At 62.0% G+C, this 19,590-nt stretch overlaps 1 protein-coding gene across 3 annotated transcripts; it reads left to right on the top strand.

Annotated features, from left to right (window-relative positions):
- The first annotated feature begins 12 nt into the window (after window positions 1–12).
- On the top strand, window positions 13–18,496 carry CDC42BPG (CDC42 binding protein kinase gamma). Of its 3 annotated transcripts, XM_040256150.1 has the most exons (38): window positions 13–172; window positions 2,648–2,739; window positions 2,829–2,912; window positions 3,252–3,347; window positions 3,776–3,924; window positions 4,420–4,513; window positions 4,853–5,053; window positions 5,178–5,423; window positions 5,784–5,863; window positions 6,685–6,782; window positions 6,870–6,950; window positions 7,249–7,340; window positions 7,441–7,620; window positions 8,035–8,127; window positions 8,266–8,390; window positions 8,469–8,541; window positions 8,727–8,833; window positions 8,920–9,034; window positions 9,250–9,398; window positions 9,479–9,567; window positions 9,877–9,929; window positions 10,017–10,097; window positions 10,202–10,261; window positions 10,553–10,658; window positions 10,934–11,067; window positions 11,156–11,295; window positions 11,395–11,476; window positions 11,758–11,811; window positions 12,064–12,280; window positions 13,152–13,214; window positions 13,335–13,934; window positions 14,974–15,071; window positions 15,303–15,387; window positions 15,493–15,613; window positions 15,737–15,857; window positions 15,985–16,108; window positions 16,230–16,315; window positions 17,260–18,496. In XM_040256150.1, exons 1-38 carry the CDS (start codon window positions 13–15, stop codon window positions 17,314–17,316), a joined length of 4,686 nt encoding a protein of 1,561 aa, XP_040112084.1. In that variant the 3' UTR covers window positions 17,317–18,496. The 3 variants fall into 3 exon arrangements, with proteins under 3 accessions (XP_040112084.1, XP_040112085.1, XP_040112083.1); XM_040256151.1 differs by lacking the exon at window positions 11,758–11,811; XM_040256149.1 differs by lacking the exon at window positions 11,758–11,811 and having other exon boundaries at window positions 15,985–16,315.
- Window positions 18,497–19,590: the final 1,094 nt, after the last annotated feature.

Genomic DNA, 19,590 nt, shown 5'->3' with positions numbered 1-19,590 from the left:
CCGGCCGCAGCCATGGAGCGGCGGCTGCGCGCGCTGGAGCGGCTGGCGCGGGGCGAGGCCGGCGGCGGCCCGGGGCTCGACGGCCTCCTGGATCTGCTGCTGGGTCTGCACCACGAGCTCAGCAGCGCCCCCCTGCGGCGGGAGCGCAATGTGGCGCAGTTCCTGAGCTGGGGTGAGTGGCCCGGGCGGGACCGTGGGGGGCGGGGGTGGGTGGGAGGTGGATAGAGAGACACCCCGCAGGGAGCCTCTGCCTTCGTGCTCCCTGCTTGCAGACCCTCCTGTGAGGAGCCGCACTCCCTCAGGCTCCCCCACCCCATCCCAGATGACCTGCATTGGCCCTGATGCGTGCCGCCCGACCCCCACCCCCGGCCGCCCTCTCCTTCACCTGCGTCATTCAGATTCACCCACAGATTCACTCCCAGAACCTGGCACGTGGGCCCCACACACATCACACACAGACACACAGAAACTTGGTGCCAGTTAGAGACTCCAGACACATGTACACAACACACGCTCACACAGTCACCTCAGGACCGGTGAGAACACACTCTCACATGGAGACCCCTGTGCACGGGACTCACTGACGCGTAGCTTTTCTCTGGCTCCCACCTTCCACGGACACACTGAGACACACGTTCAGCTCCTGGAGGGGCCCAGGGAGCCCTGCCCACCACCCCACCCACCCCGGCTCCGATACACACTTGTCTACATCCACTCACAGCTCTGTAGCATCCCCCACTCCCACCACACACACACAAACATACACACTTACACTTACCCACACACAGGACCACCCGAGACTGGGCACAGGCACCCTTTGTGGGCAAGCGGCTGATCAGGCCTCCTGAGGGCTGTGCCCCAGGCTGGGGAAGGGGGCCAGGTTGGAGGTGGGTCTGCACGCTTCCTGGGGTTGACTTACCTGAGTCACCAGGAGTGGCTGGCCCCGGATGACCCTGAAGCCAATGCCAGCCCCCAGGGCTCTCTAGTTACACCTGGTGGGGCCATGGGGGAAGGCCACTGGCTTGGAGGGTGGGGTGAGGTGAGTGTTTGCCCAGTGGGCGACTAGCATTCCTGGTATGCCTGAGCTCTAGGCGGGCGTGAGGCTCAGCCTGGCACGGTTGGGGGCCGGTGAGACCTGCCCCAGGCCTTCCTCTAGGCGGAGGGCTGTCAGAGGGCCCTGAGCCCTGCTGCCCGCCTCTCTCCCCGGAACTGTGTGTGTGTGTCTGACCGTGTTGTCATCACCCCCGTGATGCCCACGTGCTCCTCCCTGCCTGCCTCTGGCACCTCCGCCGGGACCCCGTGGGGGCCTGTCTGTTGACATCTCCTGAGGTAACGCAGGGCGGTGACTCACTCTGCTCCTGCCTCAACTTGTCCCTGCTCCCTCCCAGAGCCCCCATCCCTGCAGCATGGCGAGGGGACTGGGCAGCCTGGCTTGGGGGCCTGGGTCCTCCAACCTCTGGGCCCCAGGCTTCGGCTCCCATCTGGTCGATGGGTAGCTGCCCCCACCTTGGGTTCCCCCTTGGAGGCCTGCAGCTGCTCCTCCCCAGCTATACACACAGACCCAGGAAAAGGACAATTTATTTCTGTAATGAGGTTTCCACACCACCCCTGCTGCGGGGGTTCTGCCTGATAAACCTGTGGAGCAGCTCTCTGTCCCACCCACAGACCTGCCCAGCTGGCAGGGCGTGTACCTGCTGGCAGGGGGAAACTGAGGCAGGGAGCCCAGACTATAGCGCCCTTGACCCCAGCTGTTCCCCCTCGCCTCTCTAAGTCTCCAGGCCCCAATTTCCTCCCCGCCCCCAGGCATGGGGCTCCTCCAGGCCTGGGAAGGGCCAGGGAGTGGCTGGAGATGTCCTTTCTGGGAGTGTCCGGGGCGGTGAGGAGGAGGTGCTTGGCCAGGTACAGGCTGCGTCCAGAGAGGGAGGCAGGGCTCAGAGTCATAGGGCTTCTCAGGCCTGGAGGAGATCCCGAGTGCTCATGCCCTCGGGTGCCAGCATCGGGCACCAGAAAAGGTGTCTTGGCCCTGTTGTTGAGTCTTGTGTGAACCCGGGCAGACCTCTCTGTGCCTCCGGACCAAGGAGGCCCCACTCGGGGAGCACAGAGCCTGCCCTCCCAGAGCCCTGCAGAACTGTGCCCTACCTGCTCTCCAGGGCAGCCCCAGGCCTCACTCCACCCAGGTACCTCTGTGCCTACGAGGGACCCACAGCTCCTTGGTGGCATAGAAGCCTCTCTGGGGACAAGGAATGTTGCCAGTCCAGTTTCCCAAGACAGGCTCTGGCCTGGTCCTGCTCAGGGGCCAAGGACTGCAGGCAGGGGTGGGAATGGTATCCCCATCATTCCAGGGTGACCTGGCCCGCCAGGGTCAGCCCCCAGGCAGGGGAGGACTACAAATCCCATCAGCCCCTGGGACAGATGCCACCTGGGAACCATGGATTCAGGGAGATCCAGGGGCCAGGTGGTCAGCAGAGCCAGCACCCCACCTTCCGTGCTTCCTGATGGTGGCTGAATGGGCTGCAGCTCCTGTCAACCCCCTGGCCAGAGGCCATCACTGGGGAGGTCATCCCTGTCCTGGCCTCGTGGGAGGGCAGGTGAGAGGGAGCCGGGGCCCTCCACACAGGCTCTCTGAGCCCCACTCTCTGTCTCTCAGTCAGTCCCTTCGTAGCAAAGGTGAAAGAGCTGCGGCTGCAGAGAGACGACTTTGAGATCTTGAAGGTGATCGGCCGAGGGGCCTTCGGGGAGGTGAGCAGATGGCCCTGGGGTTGGTGGTGGGGAGGAAAAAGGTGTTTGCCCCCAGACCGGCGTGACCCCAGTACTCTCTGTGGCCTCAGGTTGCTGTGGTGAGGCAGAGGGACAGTGGGCAGATTTTTGCCATGAAAATGCTGCACAAGTGGGAGATGCTGAAGCGGGCCGAGGTCAGTGTTGGGTCCAGGGGGACTTGGGGTCCCTGCAGAGGGGAGTCTACAGGCCTCTGAGACCTGCAGGGGAAGTGGCCGGGCATGGCTGCCAAACAGGCAGAGGATCCACCCCCAGCAACACGGGTTCCTCCCATCCCTTCCGCACAAGAAGCCTTTCTTAGTAAAAGGAGGGTTGTTCTATTTTTCTTATGATAACACTGAGGCTCAGGCTAACACAGGCGACCTTGATCCCCGTTCGTAGCCTTACTGAGTCTTCCTCCATCCCCTGAACTGGCAAGGTGGGGTTCCTGGGCTCTGATCCCAACCCCCCTACCCCATTTCCCCAAACTGTTACAGACGGCCTGTTTCCGGGAGGAGCGGGATGTTCTGGTGAAGGGGGACAGCCGCTGGGTGACCGCTCTGCATTATGCTTTCCAAGATGAGGAGTATCTGGTGAGGATGCTCAGAAAGCTGGAGGGGCGGGGGGTGGTGGTTCACTCACTCAGTTGTGTTCGACTCTTTGCGACCCCATGGACTGCAGCACGCCAGGGTTCCCTGTCCTTCACTAGCTCCCGGGGTCTGCTCAGACTCATGTCCATTGAGTCAGTGATGCCATCCCTGGGGACGAAGGAGAAGACCTTTGGGGGCCCGAAGCCTTGGTCCAAGGAGAAAGAGACCCCTCCTCCTGGGTCCAAGAAGCTTCCACTCCCCACCAGCTCAGGCCTGGAGCCTCTTGCCTGAGCCTTGGCTGAGAGCTGGCTGCCCCAGAGCTGCTGGGAGACATGGCCCTGCCTTTCCAGAGCCCTGTGGGACCCCTGTGAGGTGTGCGGGAGACAGGTGCCCCCCCATCTGATTCTTGCCCCCCACCCACCACCGTCTAGTACCTGGTGATGGATTACTACGCTGGAGGGGACCTCCTCACTCTGCTGAGCCGCTTTGAAGACCGCCTCCCGCCTGAGCTGGCCCAGTTCTACTTGGCTGAGATGGTGCTGGCCATCCACTCACTGCATCAGTTGGGCTACGTCCACAGGTGGGGCCCCCCAAAGCCCCTGCTATCTTTGCCAGCCCCCCTTGACAGCTCTGAGGACAGCTGAGCACGTATGTGCCAAATCCTGTGCTGGGTGCTTCGTATGCAGAGAACCTGTGACTCTTCCCACCCCAAACGTTGTGTCATGGGAGCTACCATTGTCCCATTTTATAGATGAGGAAGTCAGGGCTTAGCACGGGTAAGCACCTGGCTTGTGGTGACTCAGCCAGTGGGTGACACTGGGGGAGTCTGGCTCCTGTGTCCCCCACGGCACACTCAGCTGCCTCCAAGGGTCTCTCTTCCCAACTTAACCACCTTTTTCCTTGGGAGCCAGAAGGCCCGACCACCATCCTTCCCCTCTTCACATGCCAGCACATGCAGGAACACAAAGTGTGAGCATACACACATTGGTGTGTGCACATGCACGCACTCACACACCCAGGTATGTGCCTAAATGCATATCCACACTCACAGATCACTCTCCCTGCCCTCCCCCAGGGATGTCAAGCCAGACAATATCCTGCTGGACATGAACGGGCACATCCGCTTGGCCGACTTTGGCTCCTGCCTACGTCTCAACAACAGTGGCATGGTAAGAACCCCGCCCCATATGGGACAGAGGACACCTGGCTGGGAGAGCTCCCAGGGGAACAGGAGGCACCAGGCCTGGTGCGAGCAGCCTTAGACTCCCAGGGGAAGGAAGAGCTAAGCCTAGGACCTAGGCGGGGGCACTGGGCCAGCCCAGCCCTAGGGAGTGGAGGAGCTGGGCCCAGACGCGAGGCCAGCTCGCCATCAATGTCAACTCCCACAGGGAGTGGGGCAGCTGGGCCCAGACGCGAGGCCAGCTCGCCATCAATGTCAACTCCCACAGGGAGTGCGGCAGCTGGGCCTAGATGCGAGGCCAGCTCACCATCAATGTCACCTCCCACAGGTGGACTCATCAGTGGCAGTGGGGACACCTGACTACATCTCCCCCGAGATCCTGCAGGCCATGGAGGAGGGCAAGGGCCACTACGGCCCACAGTGCGACTGGTGGTCCCTGGGGGTCTGTGCCTACGAGCTGCTCTTCGGGGAGACGCCCTTCTATGCTGAATCTCTGGTGGAAACCTACGGCAAGATCATGAACCATGAGGTCTGGCCACTAGGCCCTGGGATTCTGGGAGGGCCGTGGGACTCCTGAGGCTGTGAGGTTGGAGATGCCCTGGGTGGGGGTAGGATTCTGGACACTCACCTGCACCCGTCCCCTGGGACCTCAGGACCACCTGCAGTTCCCCGACGTGCCCGACGTGCCAGCCAGTGCCCAAGACCTGATCCGCCAGCTGCTTTGCCGCCAGGAGGAGCGTCTGGGCCGAAGAGGGCTGGATGACTTCCGGAACCACCCCTTCTTTGAAGGTGTGGACTGGGAGAGGCTGGCGACCAGCACTGCCCCCTACATCCCCGAGTTGCGCGGGCCCATGGACACCTCCAACTTCGATGTGGACGACGACACCCTCAACCATCCAGTGAGTGGAGGGACCCACAGCAGCAGGACAGCTGCCTGGGGTCTCAGTGGCTGCAGGACCCTCCCCTGCCTCACAAAGTTCCCCAAAGCATTTGCTGGGCTGGGTATGGGAGGCCCATGGGAGTTATGGCTCAGCTGGGCTGGCTCACCTGCACTGAAGTGGGTTGTGCCAAGTGAAGGATCTTTGACCACAAGTGTCATCCGGTCATCCAGACATCCTATAAGAAGACTCCCAGCAGCACCTGTGGGGCCAGAACTTCAAAGACTTGTGGGGGTTGTAGTCTTTTGAGGGCTCCTGGGTCTCGAGCCTCCACCTGGAGCTGTACTTCTTACTCTGACTCCCCTTCCCCACTTTCTGCAGGGAACCCTGCCGCCGCCCTCCCACGGGAACTTCTTAGGCCACCACCTGCCATTCGTGGGCTTCACCTACACCTCAGGCAGGTGAGTAGTCCTCACACACCTGGAAGGCTGCCTGGCCCGAAGAACACTGGGAGCGCAGCCCATCAGGACCCCGGGAAAGGGACTGAATGGCCCACCTGTATCCATATGGGACAGATGCTCGGGAAGTGTGCTCTGAGCCCCCAGTAGGACAACCCTTCATGTCCTCAAGGTCCTGGTGAGGCCATGACCCCTATGGGTTCTGCCCCAGTATTTGTTCCTCATGGGACCCTCCATGGCAGGCTGGGTGTGTAGTGGACTCAGAGCCAGAGATCTAGTGCTGCTCCCTGAGCCTCGCTTTGTACCTCTGTAAAATGGGTGGATGCTCTCAGCCCAGTTCCACTTGTAAGTCTGGCCTGAGACTGCAGCAAGGCCCTGGGGGAGTGGGGACTGTGAAGTACCAGCAGCTGCCTCTGACCTTTGTTCATGGAGTACTCCCTACGTCCTGGGCCCATACCACTGAGTTCTCTTGATAGCCCTTGCAAGAGCCCCTAGCGTCACCTCCCTTTTCCTGTGGGGAAACTGAGACCTTGATACCTTAGGTTATTGTTCAAGGTCACACAAACAATAAGGGCCAGGGCTGTGGAACCAGCATCCAGGGGACTCTGGAACCATTGTCCTGGCTGCTACCCATGGTATCTGCCTGGGGCCTCCTAAGGGCAAGGTGTGGTCTCATCTGTCTCTCTTCCCAGCCCAGAGCCCAGACTTGGGTACAGACCTGGTGCGCAGTGGGCGTTTCTTAGATGAATGAATGTTGGATGCAGAAAGATGGAGGATGCTGGGGGATGGTTCTCTGCCAACTTGTGTTGCTGTGCTCTCCCCAGTCCCAGCCCTGAGAGCAGCTCTGAGCAGTTGGCTCCCCTGGAGCGGAAGCTCCGCTGTCTGGAGCAGGAGAAGCTGGAGCTGAGCCGGAAGCTCCAAGGTATGGGCGCCCTCAGGGCCAGGGCAGGGTGGGTCTGCCCTGTCGCAGGAGGAGCTCCTCAGCATCATGGGTGTCCCCGCACTGCAGAGGCTCTGCAGACCCCCTCGGACCATCGGGAGCTGGAGCAGCTGCGGAAGGAAGTGCAGTCTCTACAGGACAGGCTGTCAGGTACCCCGCCCCCGGCACCTCGTCTCTTCCCCTCTTCCCTCACCTTGGGAGCTGAGCTGGTTTCCCAGCACACCTGAGTCCAACCTGGGTTCCAGTCCTGTCCCTGGGTCTGTACGTGCTGTGTGATCTTAAGGAAATATCTTAAATTCTCTGAGTCTGCGTGTAGAAAATGGGCCGAGGAGATTCACCCCCTGCCCCCCCGCCCCGAACCAAGCTGGGGTGAGGGTTCCCTGAGACACTGCTGGTAGAGCTCTTGGCTGAGGCTGTACGTGCAGGTCTCAGTGACAATTCCTGGCAGAGACGCTGGGGGACAGCAAGGCAGACGGGTGTCCGGCTGGCAGCCCAGGCCAGGACAGTGACCTGCGGCAGGAGAGAGACCAGCTCCTCCAGGTGGGGTGTGGTGAGACGGGTGAGTGGCCCAGGGCTGGGTGCTAAGGAGGACCACGCCCTAACTTCTGGCTGGCCTTCCCCTCGCCCACCCGGACCCCAGGAGCTGGCCGAGGCTCGGGCGGGGCAGCAGGCACAGGCGCGGGAGCTTCGCGAGGCCAAGGGGCGGCAGGAGGAGCTGCTCCGGAAGCTGCAGGAGGCCCAGGAGAGAGAGGCAGTCATGGCCAACCAGACCCAAGCCCTGAACTCCCAGCTGGAGGAAGCCCACGATGCCCAGAGCAGGGTGAGTGATGGGGTGGGTGGGGACAGCAGCAGCGCCCTGCCCTCATGACGCCTGATGTGGCGGGAGGAAGCCTGGGGAGCTTGGTTTGAGGTGCTGGGAATACCAAATGCCTTGCATGCCCACTGTGGCTGGCCGAGGCCTGAGCAAGGGAGCGGGTGGGGTGGGCAGGGGTCCGTCACTTCCACATCTGCTGCGGCCAGCAAAGCCCAAGAATCTGGAGCAAGGTCAAGAGTTAGGGTGGACAAGGACTTCCCTGGTGGTCCAGTGCCTCTGACCATGCTTCCAATGCAGAGGGCACAGGTTCAATCCCTGGTCAGGGAACTAAGATCCTACATGTAGTGGGGAGCGGCCACAAAAAAAAAAAGAGCTGGGGTGGACAGGGTCAGCACTGGCTGACTCTGCACCCCATCCCAGCTGCAAGCTCAGGTGGCCGCCCTGAAGCGAGAGGTGACTCAGCTCCAGAGACAGCGGGAACAAAGCCCGGAGAAGGCGTCTCCCCAGGTCAAGGTGGTGAGGCCTTACCCTCTGCCCAGTGGCATTTCTCTTAGCCTGACCCCATTCAGGGTCTATCAGGGCCAGCCCCCAGGGGTAGAATAGGTCATGGTGTCTTGGACCCCTGCCCTGATCCCTCTCCACACCCTCTAGACCTTCCACACCGCCTCTGAGACCAACGGCACAGGGTCGCCTGAGGGTGGCGGGCCCCAGGAGATACAGCTGAAGCAGGAGGTGGCCGCGCTGCGTGCACAGCTGGAGCAGGCCCGCGGCCAGGGGTGAGCTGGGCAGCTGGGGCAGGGGACAGGGCGGGGGCCCGAACTGGGGGCTCACCAAGTCCTCCTTCTCCCCTGCAGGCCAAGCGGCAAGGAGGAGGTGCTGTGCCGGCTGCAGGAGGAGAACCGGCGGCTGAGCCAGGAGCAGGAGCGGGTGAGCGGTGCAGATGAAGGGTCGGAGAGACCCGCAGGCGGCGGGACAGGCGGGGAGCCGGCTGGGCGGGTAGGCCAGATGGGGTGGGTGAGCCAGGCTGGACATGGTGGGCAGGCTCAGGGGTGGGGGTGATCCCTGTTTCCTACGTGGCTCGTCCGTGTCTCTCGAATCTCCTTCCCTCCCAGCTCATGGAAGAGCTGGAGCGGGAACAGCAGAGCAAGCAAAGGCTGGAGGGTGAGCGGCGGGAGACGGAGAGCAGCTGGGAGGCCCAGATCGCCGACATCCTCAGCTGGTGGGTGCCCAGGGCCTGGGGGCAGGGGCTGGGCCCGGGCAGCGCTGAGGGTGTAGCCTCTGACCCTCAGCCCCCTTCTCGATCAGGGTGAATGATGAGAAGGTGTCAAGAGGCTACCTGCAGGCCCTGGCCACCAAGATGGCCGAGGAGCTGGAGTCCTTACGGAACGTGGGCACCCAGACTCTCCCTTCCCGGCCGCTGGTGAGCCCCGGGGACACCCGGAGGGAGGGGTGCTGGGAGCCACACTCCGCAGGTAGGGACACTGAGCTCATGGAAGATCAGGGACTTGTCTAAGCTCCCGCCGGGCCGCAACAGAGGCAGGGCTTTGAGCCTCCAGGCGGTGTGGTGGGAGGGGGTTGGCCTCGGCGGCAACCTGGCCCTGGGGGCATTGCACGTTGATGCCCCCTGGCCACCAGGACCACCAGTGGAAGGCACGGAGGCTGCAGAAGATGGAGGCTTCAGCCAGGCTGGAGCTGCAGTCAGCGCTGGAGGCCGAGATCCGGGCCAAGCAGGGCCTGCAGGAGCGACTGACTCAGGCGCAGGAGGCCCAGCTGCGGGCTGAGAGGTGAGGGCAGGGGCCAGCGCGGCGAGGGGCCCAGGCTGCGGGCGGAGGCCTGTGGCGAGCACCCACGTGGTTCTCCCCAGCCGTCTGCAGGAGGCCGAGAAGCGGCACCAGGCCTTGCAACAGGAGCTGGCGGCGCTGCGGGAGGAGCTGCGGGCGCGTGGGCCGCTGGGTGAGTAGCCGTGCGCACGCCTGTCTGTCTCGGAGCAAGACCTCCTCTCCCAGTCACCAGGGGGTCAGCCCGGCGGGCTGTGGAGACAAGACTCTTTTGCAGACTCTGCTGTCTAACCCGCTATCTGTTAGCTAGTGCTTACTGAGCCCCTGCTGTATGCCACCACCTGCTCCTTCCCCGCCTGCAGTCTCTCCCCCATTGTTTGGGGTGGAAACTGAGGCCCCCCGCCCTGGCCTCTGGTTTCTAAGGAACAAGTGTTAATGGCATGGGGCCCCCATGGCCCCCATGACACATGCCCTCTGTTTGCAGACGCCAAGCCTTCAAACTCCCTGATTCCCTTCCTGTCCTTCCGGAGCTCAGAGGTAAGAACGGGTGTGGGGCTGCCAAGGGAGGCCCCCCAGGAAGGACACAGGCAACAGCCTTGATTCTGCCCCTGTGCCGTTCCCCAGAAGGATTCCGCCAAAGATGTGGGCACCTCTGGAGAGGTGCCGGAGCTGAGGCCGGAGGGCCGCCGCAGCCTGCGGCTGGGGGTGAGCACGGGCAGGAGACCCACGGCGGGGTTGGGGGCGGCTGGGCCCTGGGGTGTGGGGGGGGGCTGGACCCCACCCTCTCCCTGTGCTTGGCTCCCCTGCAGGCTGTGTTCCCCAGGACGCCTGCTGCCACCACACCCCCTACAGAAAGTCCCCCTGCAAAGGTCAGTGCCCAGCGGGGCGGGGCAGGGGCACCAAGCTGTTTTGCTGGGTTTTCAAGGTCCCGCTTGGGGTTCCCCCCACCCCCCACCCCGTGCCGGCAGACCACGATGGGAATGGTGACGGTGGCACTGAGCTTTGAGTACGGCCAGATCCCCTTGGAGCGCTGAGTTCACACTGCCACCTGGCTCATTCGGTGGTCTTGCCTGAACCTCGGGGTGGCCTGGGGGAGGTGGGGGGCTCGGGGGCCTTGGGTGAGGGTCAGGCATGGGTAATGGGCCTGTCCCCCTCGCTAGCCCGGCTCACACGCACTGCGTCCCCGGAGCTTCCCATCCCCCACTAAGTGTCTTCGCTGCACCTCGCTGATGCTGGGCCTGGGCCGCCAGGGCCTGGGCTGTGACGGTGAGACCCTCGGCGCCCCCTGCTCACCGGCCTCCCCTGCGCCAGCCTCAGCCCCTGGGTAGCGGGAGGGAAGCGGCCCCCGTCCTGCTGCATCAGGCACCCCCCACCCCCGTCGACATTTCCCACTGCTCAGTTTTCTTTATCTTTTCTCCCTTCACGGGGAGCTGGCGACGGCTCCGGGCCGTGACAGCCTGCGGGGCGCTGGGCTGGGGCTGCCTGGAGTCCTCGCTCCCCCCGGCCCCCCGCCCATCTCACGGCTCCTGCTTTCCCCACAGTTTGCGGCTACTTCTGTCACCCGACTTGTGCCCCACAGGCCCCCCCCTGCCCTGTGCCCCCTGCCCTCCTCCACACGGCCCTGGGAGTGCACCCCGAAACAGGCACGGGCACCGCCTACGAGGGCTTCCTGTCGGTGAGCCAGCGCTGGGGGAGGGGAGAGCGGGTGGGCAGGCAGGCGGCCGGGCCCGGTGGGACCTCTGTGCCTGCCTGCCTTCCCCCAGGTGCCACGGCCCTCGGGTGTCCGGCGGGGCTGGCAGCGAGTGTTCGCCGCCCTCAGCGACTCGCGCCTGCTCCTCTTTGATGCCCCAGACCCGAAGCTCAGCCCGGCCAGCGGGGCCCTCCTGCAGGCCCTGGATCTGAGGTGGGTGCCAGGCCATGGTTTGGAGCAGGGGTGGGGGCGAGTGGGTCGAGGGGGCGGCTGGGGCCAGCAGACCTCTGACCTGCTCCGTGAACCTCCCAGGGACCCCCAGTTCTCAGCCACCCCTGTCCTGGCCCCTGATGTTATCCACGCCCAATCCAAGGACCTGCCTCGCATCTTTAGGGTGAGTTCAGGGATGGGATGGGCCAGACCTCTGTCTGCCTCTGTGCTGGACCCACTCCAGCTGCTCTTCTCCATCACCGTGGCTGCCCCCTTCATCCTGCGCCCCCTGCCTCCACGCGGATGGCCACAGTAGCCTCCGTTCCTGTCTGCGTGGCTACACTTCACCCTGCAGTGCAGTTTTCCAGACGTGAAGCTGGCTGCGCCCGGCCTTGCTTAGGGCCCTGCCGGCTCCCTGCCCCTCCCTGACCTTGAACACTCCCGGTTACTCCACTCGTCCCCCAGGCTCCAGCAGAAATGTCTCTTCCGCTGGGAGTTCGTCTCTCACGCTCAGCCTGGGTGAGCGGGCCCCACCCTGTGTTCCCGCGAGGCCCTGTCCTGCCCTCCCGGTGGCACTGGTCCCAGAGCCCTGGAGTTGTCCTCGTGCTTGTCTGACCCTTGGCTTATCACCTGCTGCCAGACAGCGCCTGACACTGCGCTGGGCAGGCCCACCTGGTGCTCCAGGGCCTCAGCGATGGACAGAGGGATGGGAGGAAGGAGAGCTGGCTGCCGGCGCTCTGCCCTCCAGCCTGGGTCCACCCTCCCCCGCAGGTGACGGCCTCCCAGCTGACCGTGCCGCCTGCCACATGCACCGTGCTGCTGCTGGCGGAGAGTGAGGGCGAGCGGGAGCGCTGGCTGCAGGTGCTGGGCGAGCTGCAGCGGCTGCTGCTGGACGCACGGCCCCGGCCCCGGCCCGTGTACACCCTCAAGGAGGCCTACGACAACGGGCTGCCGCTGCTGCCCCACGCACTCTGCGCTGCCATCGTCGGTGAGCCTCACGTGGAGGGGGTGCCGGCCTGCCGCGGTCACTCGGGCCACTATCACTGCCGGGTCCCCGCAGCCCAGGGCTGTGGACCCTTTTGCACACGTGTCCTCCTCGCCACTCCTCTGGGTGTGGCTGTGAGGGACCTGGGCTGGGGTGGGGTGCCTAGCTTCTGCCACTCCATTTCTCTGTACCTCCCTTTCTGCTTAAGAATCGCGAGTAAGCGTAAAGAGCCAAGGGTCTTGCAATAAAGGAGGTTCCCCTCCAGGCTGTTAGCAGCCGCCTGGTGATGGGGGAGCCTCACACTGTCCACTGTGGGGCTGTTGCGTTCACCCAGGAGCCTGGTGCAGAGCAGGGCCTTTGCACTGGACTGCTGGGGAACAGGAGAGGAGGCTCCCTGACCTCCCCCAGCAGCTGGGGCTGGGGCTTCTCCCTGCCGTCACTCAGGACAGAGCCATGGGAGACAGGGCTTGCGTCCTCCAAGTCCCCTGTGTCAACTTGGAGCCAGGGGACAAGGGCATTTATTGAGCAGAGGTGGCTGTGAGCTTAATGCTCACCTTGCGATGCTTCATCTCTTTGCAGCCTCGCAGCAGCTCTGTGAGAAAGGTACCATTATCAGCCCCATTTTACCAAAGCTGTGAGAGATGACGTGACTTAGCCCCAAATCCCACAGTTCAGGGTGGGAGAGGCCTCTCATCCTGATTCCTGGCCCCCATGGCCCTTCCCCATTAGAGCCAGTCCGGACTCAGGGACAGAAGGGTCCAGGGACGGTGGGATTATCCTGAGTCCTTGGCAGGGGCAGGCAGACTGCCCAATCTCCCGCCTCTGGATGGGCCTTCTGACCCCTGACCCCTGATCCCCTCCCTCCCTCCACCAGACCAGGAACGCCTTGCTCTGGGCACCGAGGAAGGGCTGTTTGTGATCCATCTGCACAGTAACGGTACCCGCCGGCCGGGCCAGGGTGGGCGTGGGTGGGGTCAACCCCCAGGGACAGAGGAGGCTGGGCCCTGGGCGCCCCTCACCCACCTGCTGGTGACACTCTCCCTCGCCAACCCCGCAGACATCTTCCAGGTGGGCGAGTGCCGGCGGGTGCAGCGGCTGGCCGTGAGCCCCGCTGCGGGCCTTCTGGTCGCGCTGTGTGGCCGAGGCCCCAGCGTGCGCCTCTTTGCCCTGGCAGAGCTGGAGAACGTGGAGGCAGCCAGCGCCAAGATCCCCGAGTCTCGAGGCTGCCAGGCCCTGGCGGCCGGGCGCATCCTGCAGGCCCGCACCCCCGTGCTCTGCGTTGCGGTCAAGCGCCAGGTGCTCTGCTACCAGCTGGGCCCAGGCCCAGGGCCCTGGCAGCGCCGCATCCGTGAGCTTCAGGCACCAGCACCCGTGCAGAGCCTGGGGCTGCTGGGCGATCGGCTGTGTGTGGGCGCGGCTGGCACCTTCGCCCTCTACCCGCTGCTTAACGAGGCAGCGCCTTTAGCGCTGGGGGCCGGTCTTGTGCCTGAGGAGCTGCCCCCATCCCGCGGGGGCCTGGGTGAGGCCCTGGGTGCTGTGGAGCTCAGCCTCAGTGAGTTCCTGCTGCTCTTCACCACCGCCGGGGTCTACGTGGACAGCGGCGGCCGCAAGTCTCGCATGCCAGAGCTGCTGTGGCCAGCAGCGCCCACGGGCTGGGGTGAGGCCTGTGGAGGGCCAGGCTGGGTAGGGCCTGGTATCAGAGGAAGACAGGGTCCTGCCCAAATCCCTGAGCTTGGATTTGGAGGCCAGTATGTGCCCTCCTGCCTGACACACCCTTGGTGGCTTGTATGGGATCTTCCTTCATCTTCCTCTTGCACGGGACCTTGCTTTCATTCAAGCTCTTCCCCTGCCTGAACTACTGTCCTTTTTGTGACTGGCCGCCTCTTCAGTTTGCAAGTCCAGCCCCAGGGTCTACAGCTAGTGGGCCCTCCATAAATGACCCCCATGATTGCTGTCAATATCGTTATTGCTTTTACACTCCTCCCCCGCCACCGTTGGTCCTTTGCTCCTTTTTGCTCCCTCACTTCCATTCAGATCTCTGCCCTGACTCTCAGCACCTTCTTATTACAATGACTGGTTTGGTACATGGGGGGTCTGCAGTGCTTCATCGCATCCAGCATGTAGCCCAGGCAAGCACCCCCTAGGGGCTGTAATGTTTGGAGGAATGAATGAGTGAACAGGGCATCAGGGGAACCTCAAACGTCCACAGGTAGCTGATGTGTTGGGCTACAGGCTGGAAGAGAGGGACAATGCTCCTTTCACAGTCGCCCTTCTGGGGTGGGGCCTGTGGGTTGGGTGTAGCACAGACACTCGGTGTGTAGGCGTTGGATCCAGACTGCCCGGGGCCAGTTCCCAGCTCTCACTCACCACAAAGTGAGACTTAGCTCTGGGGTTTCGTTAGGGACGATAGATAACATTACCTGCCTAGAGTTGTTTGAGAATTAAAGGAGGAAAAATACGCAACATGGTTACAAGCAGGCCTGACATGGCTTAGAGTGAGTGCTCCCTGTTCCTTATCTCTGACTTGCTGTGGAGCTTGGGTGGGGCAACCCAGAGAGTCTCCAGGAGGACCTTTGGTGGGGTGTGGAAGTTACAGTGCTGTGACAGTGTACAGGGTGTGCCCTAGGATACAGCCCAGAGAGGTTGCCTGACTTGCCTGGGGCTGCACAGCACAGAGTCCCACCCTGGTTATACAGGTTATGCAGCCCCCTACCTGACAGTGTTCAGCGAGAATGCCATCGATGTGTTTGATGTGAGGAGGGCAGAATGGGTCCAGACCGTGCCACTCAAGAAGGTGAGTGTGGGGACTTCCCTGATCGTCCAGTAGCTAAGACTCTGCGCTCCCAATGCAAGAGGCCTGGGTTCAATCCCTAGTCAGGGGACTAGACCCCACATGCTGCAACTAAGATCCAATGCAGTGGAATAAATTAATTAAAATTTAAAACGTGAGGCCTCCCCAGGCCCCTGGGACTGGACTGGGGTGCGGTTGGACAACATGGTGTGACCTCTGTGCCTGCTGCCTCAGGTGCGACCCCTGAACCCAGAGGGCTCCCTGTTCCTCTTTGGTACCGAGAAGGTCCGGCTGACCTACCTCAGGAACCCACTGGCAGGTGAGGGAGTGTGGGGGTGGGAGGAAGGGGTTGTGACCCTGAGCACCAGCTGACTGGGGCCAAGGGGCCTTGAGAGCACCGCCCAGCTCTCTGCTTCTCTGGCAGAGAAGGACGAGTTCGACATCCCCAACCTCACGGACAACAGCCGGCGCCAGCTCTTCCGCACCAAGAGCAAGCGCCGCTTCTTCTTCCGCGTGTCGGAGGAGCAGCGGCAGCAGCAGCGCAGGTGCGCGTGCGCCGTGCGATGGGTGGGTGGGGCCTCCCGCTGTGGGGGCGGGGCGAACCCAAGCCTCGCCTTCCTGGAGAGGCGTTACCTTTGCCACCCACCTCCCTTCCCCTGCCCCCGTAGGGAGATGCTGAAGGACCCTTTCGTGCGCTCCAAGCTCATCTCAACGCCCACCAACTTCAACCACCTGGTGCACGTGGGCCCTGCAGACGGGAGACCTGGCGCCAGGGACCTGCCCCCGCTGGTGAGTTATGAGTCCTCTGGAGCCGATCACCAGCCTCTCCTGACCTGGGTCCCCGGACCTACACACGTGCAGGCCACGTGCAGTTCGTGTGACCTGGTCCCAGCCCCTTCGCGCTGTCCCCTAACAGGCTGCGGAAGAGAAGGGACGAGGTGCCCGCGGCTCTGGCCCACAGCGGCCCCACAGCTTCTCCGAGGCCTCGCGACGCCCAGCCTCCATGGGCAGTGACGGCCTCGCTAAAGACGCAGACCCCAGTAAGGACAGCCTCACCGCCTCCACTGCCTCTGCGTCCCTCCCCCATGTTTCCACTCCCTTTGGACGCTTCAAATCTGACCCTGGATTTTCGTCCCCTCGCTCATCCTGCTCCTGGAGCAGTGAAGAGGAAGCCTTGGACATCTCTGTCCAGCGAGTCTGTGTCCTGCCCCCAGGGATCTCTGAGCCCTGCCATCTCCCTGATACAGGTGAGCCTCCCCCCGCTCAGAATCAGGCCCTTCTGTCTCGTGCTGGGACCTGAGGCCAGAGAACAATCTGAGCCTACACCTGCCTTGGATGCTAAGAGATGCTGACTCCCTCTGTCTAACCCCTTAGTGGGTCTCACCTGCCTGGAAGCAGGTCAGCCTAGGCCTGACTGTCTTGGCTCTGACTGTCTCAGCAGTGTGGCCCCAGGTGACATGCCCAGCCTCCCTGAGCTTGTCTCACCTGTAAAATGAGGTTATCGTTATGAGACCTGTGTGAGGTGAAGATACCTGAGCATGGTGCCTGGCACAAAGGGAAAGGGCCACAGAAGGGGAGTTCTTGGAATTCTGAGCACAGGCCCAGCCTGTGGGCAAGAGGTCAGAGGAGGGAGCAGTCCGCTCTGGCTGGGGACCCGGAAGATCTAAGGATTTGGGAAGCATCCCCTCACCCTCCAGCCCCGTCTCCATCTGCCACCCCCACTGCAGCCACAGCAGGCCACTCAAAGCCCTGGGACCCGCTGTGTTCTCGCACACCTCCAGGCCCTTGCCCCTGCCATCCCCCTGCTCCTCTTGGAATGCCCTTTCCCGTCCTCCACCTGATTAAGACCCAGGCCATGCTCAAGTCTCTGCACCAACATCACCTTCTCCAAAGACCACCTGGCTGCCTGGCCAGGTGGTCACTGCCTCCCTGGGGCTGGCGCCACCTCTGGCACCCTCCTCCCTCCACCCTGTCCTTGTCGATCCTGCTGTGCTCTAGTTTTCCTCTGAGGTCCTTGATCGCAAGGGTCAAGTTTGTCTTCTGCCTGGAATAAAGCCTATTTGTTGATTGAATGTAGAATGAGCGAATGAATGGATGGGTCCTGAGAAAGCCTCTGAGAGGTGCTGACCTGGTGAGAGAGGAGTCCTGCCTTCCTCTGTCAACCCTGACTTCCATTTCTTTCCCCCTCCAGGTCTCAGAACGACCCCGGAGCCTCCCCCCAGCCCCTGAATCTGAGAGCTCCCCTTGATGTCCTCTGGCAGGGCCCAACTCCCAATCCCAGGACCCAGAGAGACATGAGGGAGCAAAGAGCTTGAGGAATGCCAAACTCCGGCTGGTCCGGGACATGTGGAAATTGGACTCAGGGAGGGTCTGGGCTGGGCAGCCATGGCCTGGGTTTCCAGGCCCCTGCAGGCAGGATAGGGGTGGGGGTCTGACTCCCAGCCCTCATCCTGCCCTTCCCTCTGCTCGCAACCCCAACCTGTGCTAGCCACGAGGAATAGGATGGCCCCCTCCTGTTCTGGGGGCCCCTCTGCCCCATCGTCCAGGGGTGATTGTGCCAAAGCTCTCATCTCCAGGGCCAAGCCCCAGGAGGCCTATGAGAGTCTGGATGCAGGACAGAGAAAGGCTGGATGCCTGGGAGCAAGCTGGGGCCTTGGCTGTGGACTAAAGCCCAGCAAGGCCAAGTAGGGGCATATCCCAGTCTCTACTCAGGGGCAGGATAGGAAAGACAGTCTCTAATCGAGAGGCCGAGGTAGAGGAGAGGATGTCGGTAAAGGTGGTGAGAGAGGATGTCAGTGAAGGTGGTGAGAGAGGCACAGAGGAGGAAAGGAAGTGCAGGAGGAGAGGATAGTGATCAGAAGGAGGTGAGAGCCAGCCAGAGGAGAAGGAGAAGGAGAGAAGGATAAAGGAGGAGCAATGGAGAAGAGACAGGCCAGAGGAGAGGGCTGGAGGGAGTGGGAGCTGGGAGAGCACAGGCCCAGGCCCCTTCTCTCTGCAGAGAGCCGTTGGGGCCCAGAAGAGGGAGGGGCCCCAAGAGCCAGCTAGCATCCGTCAGTCATCTAATCCGTCCAGGAGGAAGCAAACTCCCAGCCAGGGATGGGATGGGGGGTATTTATAAGGGCTACTTGGTGAGAGGTGGGCCCCCTATGGGTCTCCAGGCACACTCTGGCCCTTCCCAGAAAGGGGATGGGTCCTTTTTCTCAAAGCTTCAACCACCTGTGTATTAGGGGATCATAGGAGCATTTTATTGTCGATCACAGTCATTATTATTTTATTATATCACTATTTTTATTAAACTTCCCCCTACAGTTGAGAAGGGGGCAAAATAAGTATTTATCTTCTCAAATGCCATATGCCCGGGAGGGATCAACCCTGACGCTCTGTGAGGCAGTAAGAAACCAATAAAAATAGCTTTGTAAGCTGCTGGCCTCCCCGCCTGGATCTGTCTTCCTGGGGTTCAGAAAACAGAGGGATCAGGGAGGAGGGAGGGGATCAGGGACAGTTAAAGACCAGGTTGTCTTTCTGTGTCTTCACAAATCAGATGATGTTCACACGGGAGGGAAATGAGAGTTTAAAAATGAAGGGACAGGGACCTGTCCCTTCCCTGGCCTTGTCGCTAAGACTGTGAACTTCCAATGCAGGGGGCCTGGGTTTGATCCCTGGTCAGGGAACTAGATCCCACATGCTGTAGTTAAAGATCCTGCATCCCTTAACTAAGACCCAGGGCAGCCAAATAGATAATTTTTTTTTTTAAGTCATAATATAAGCGAAGGGGCAGTTTACAAAAGTGTGGGCAGCATCAGGGGAACCCACCAAGGAGCAGTGGTGCCCTGAGCCCTGGCAGCAATGAGGAGCTGTTATCACCCCCAGGTCAGCTGGGCAGGGAAAGGCAGGTGTTACCAGCGGGAGTTGTGGCTCTCAGTGGATGCACTCGGCCAAGCAGGAAGGCAGTCCAGGAAATTAATTCCTATACCTCACTCTACTTCCTCCCTCCCTTCCATCTCCTGCTTCCTCTTGTCCAAACCCAAGCAGCAACCAGAGGCTGCTAGACCTCAGTTTCTGCAGATCTAGAGGGCAGCCTTTAGGGTACAGAACCGGGAGGTGGCAGGCAAGGGATAGGAGGTGGATCTGGAGGGCATAGCCTGCTGTTCCACCCAGGTGAGGCTGCTGGAGAGGGGCAGGTGTCTGGGAGGGGTCTCCTTGTTCTGAGCCGGGGTGTCCATGACTGGGCAGGACCCTGGCCTGGAGGCAGGACTGGGTAAGGCAGGAGGGTAAGGCCTGTGCACCAGGATCAGGGCAGGTCTGCAGCTGATGGCTGTGCCCAAAGGCTTGTAGATGGCGCTAAAACTAGAAAGAGTAACCAAAAAAGGGCCTAGGTCTTGCTAGAGATTGGAGGCCCATGAAATTCCAAGGCCTGGTTGGGAGTGTAGCCTTGATTCCAGTCTAGTACAGAGGATGAGACAGACGGTTAAATAGCATCATCGACTCAATGGACATGAGTGTGAGTAAACTCAGGGAGATA

This window comes from Oryx dammah, unplaced genomic scaffold (genome assembly GCF_014754425.2).
Source record: "Oryx dammah isolate SB20612 unplaced genomic scaffold, SCBI_Odam_1.1 HiC_scaffold_15, whole genome shotgun sequence".
NCBI classification, from domain to species: Eukaryota; Metazoa; Chordata; class Mammalia; order Artiodactyla; family Bovidae; genus Oryx; species Oryx dammah.
Note: the sequence above shows the minus strand (reverse complement) of the source record. Positions and strands in the feature narration are given on the sequence as shown.

Bases quoted from the DNA above. Each gene is read 5' to 3' on its own strand.
- CDC42BPG (XM_040256149.1), top strand. From the start codon at position 13: ATGGAGCGGCGGCTGCGCGCGCTGGAGCGGCTGGCGCGGGGCGAGGCC. The intron at 6,783-6,869 runs GTATGGGCGCCC...CCCGCACTGCAG, and splicing joins GCTGAGCCGGAAGCTCCAAG to AGGCTCTGCAGACCCCCTCG. The intron at 10,262-10,552 runs GTCAGTGCCCAG...CCCCCTCGCTAG, and splicing joins CAGAAAGTCCCCCTGCAAAG to CCCGGCTCACACGCACTGCG.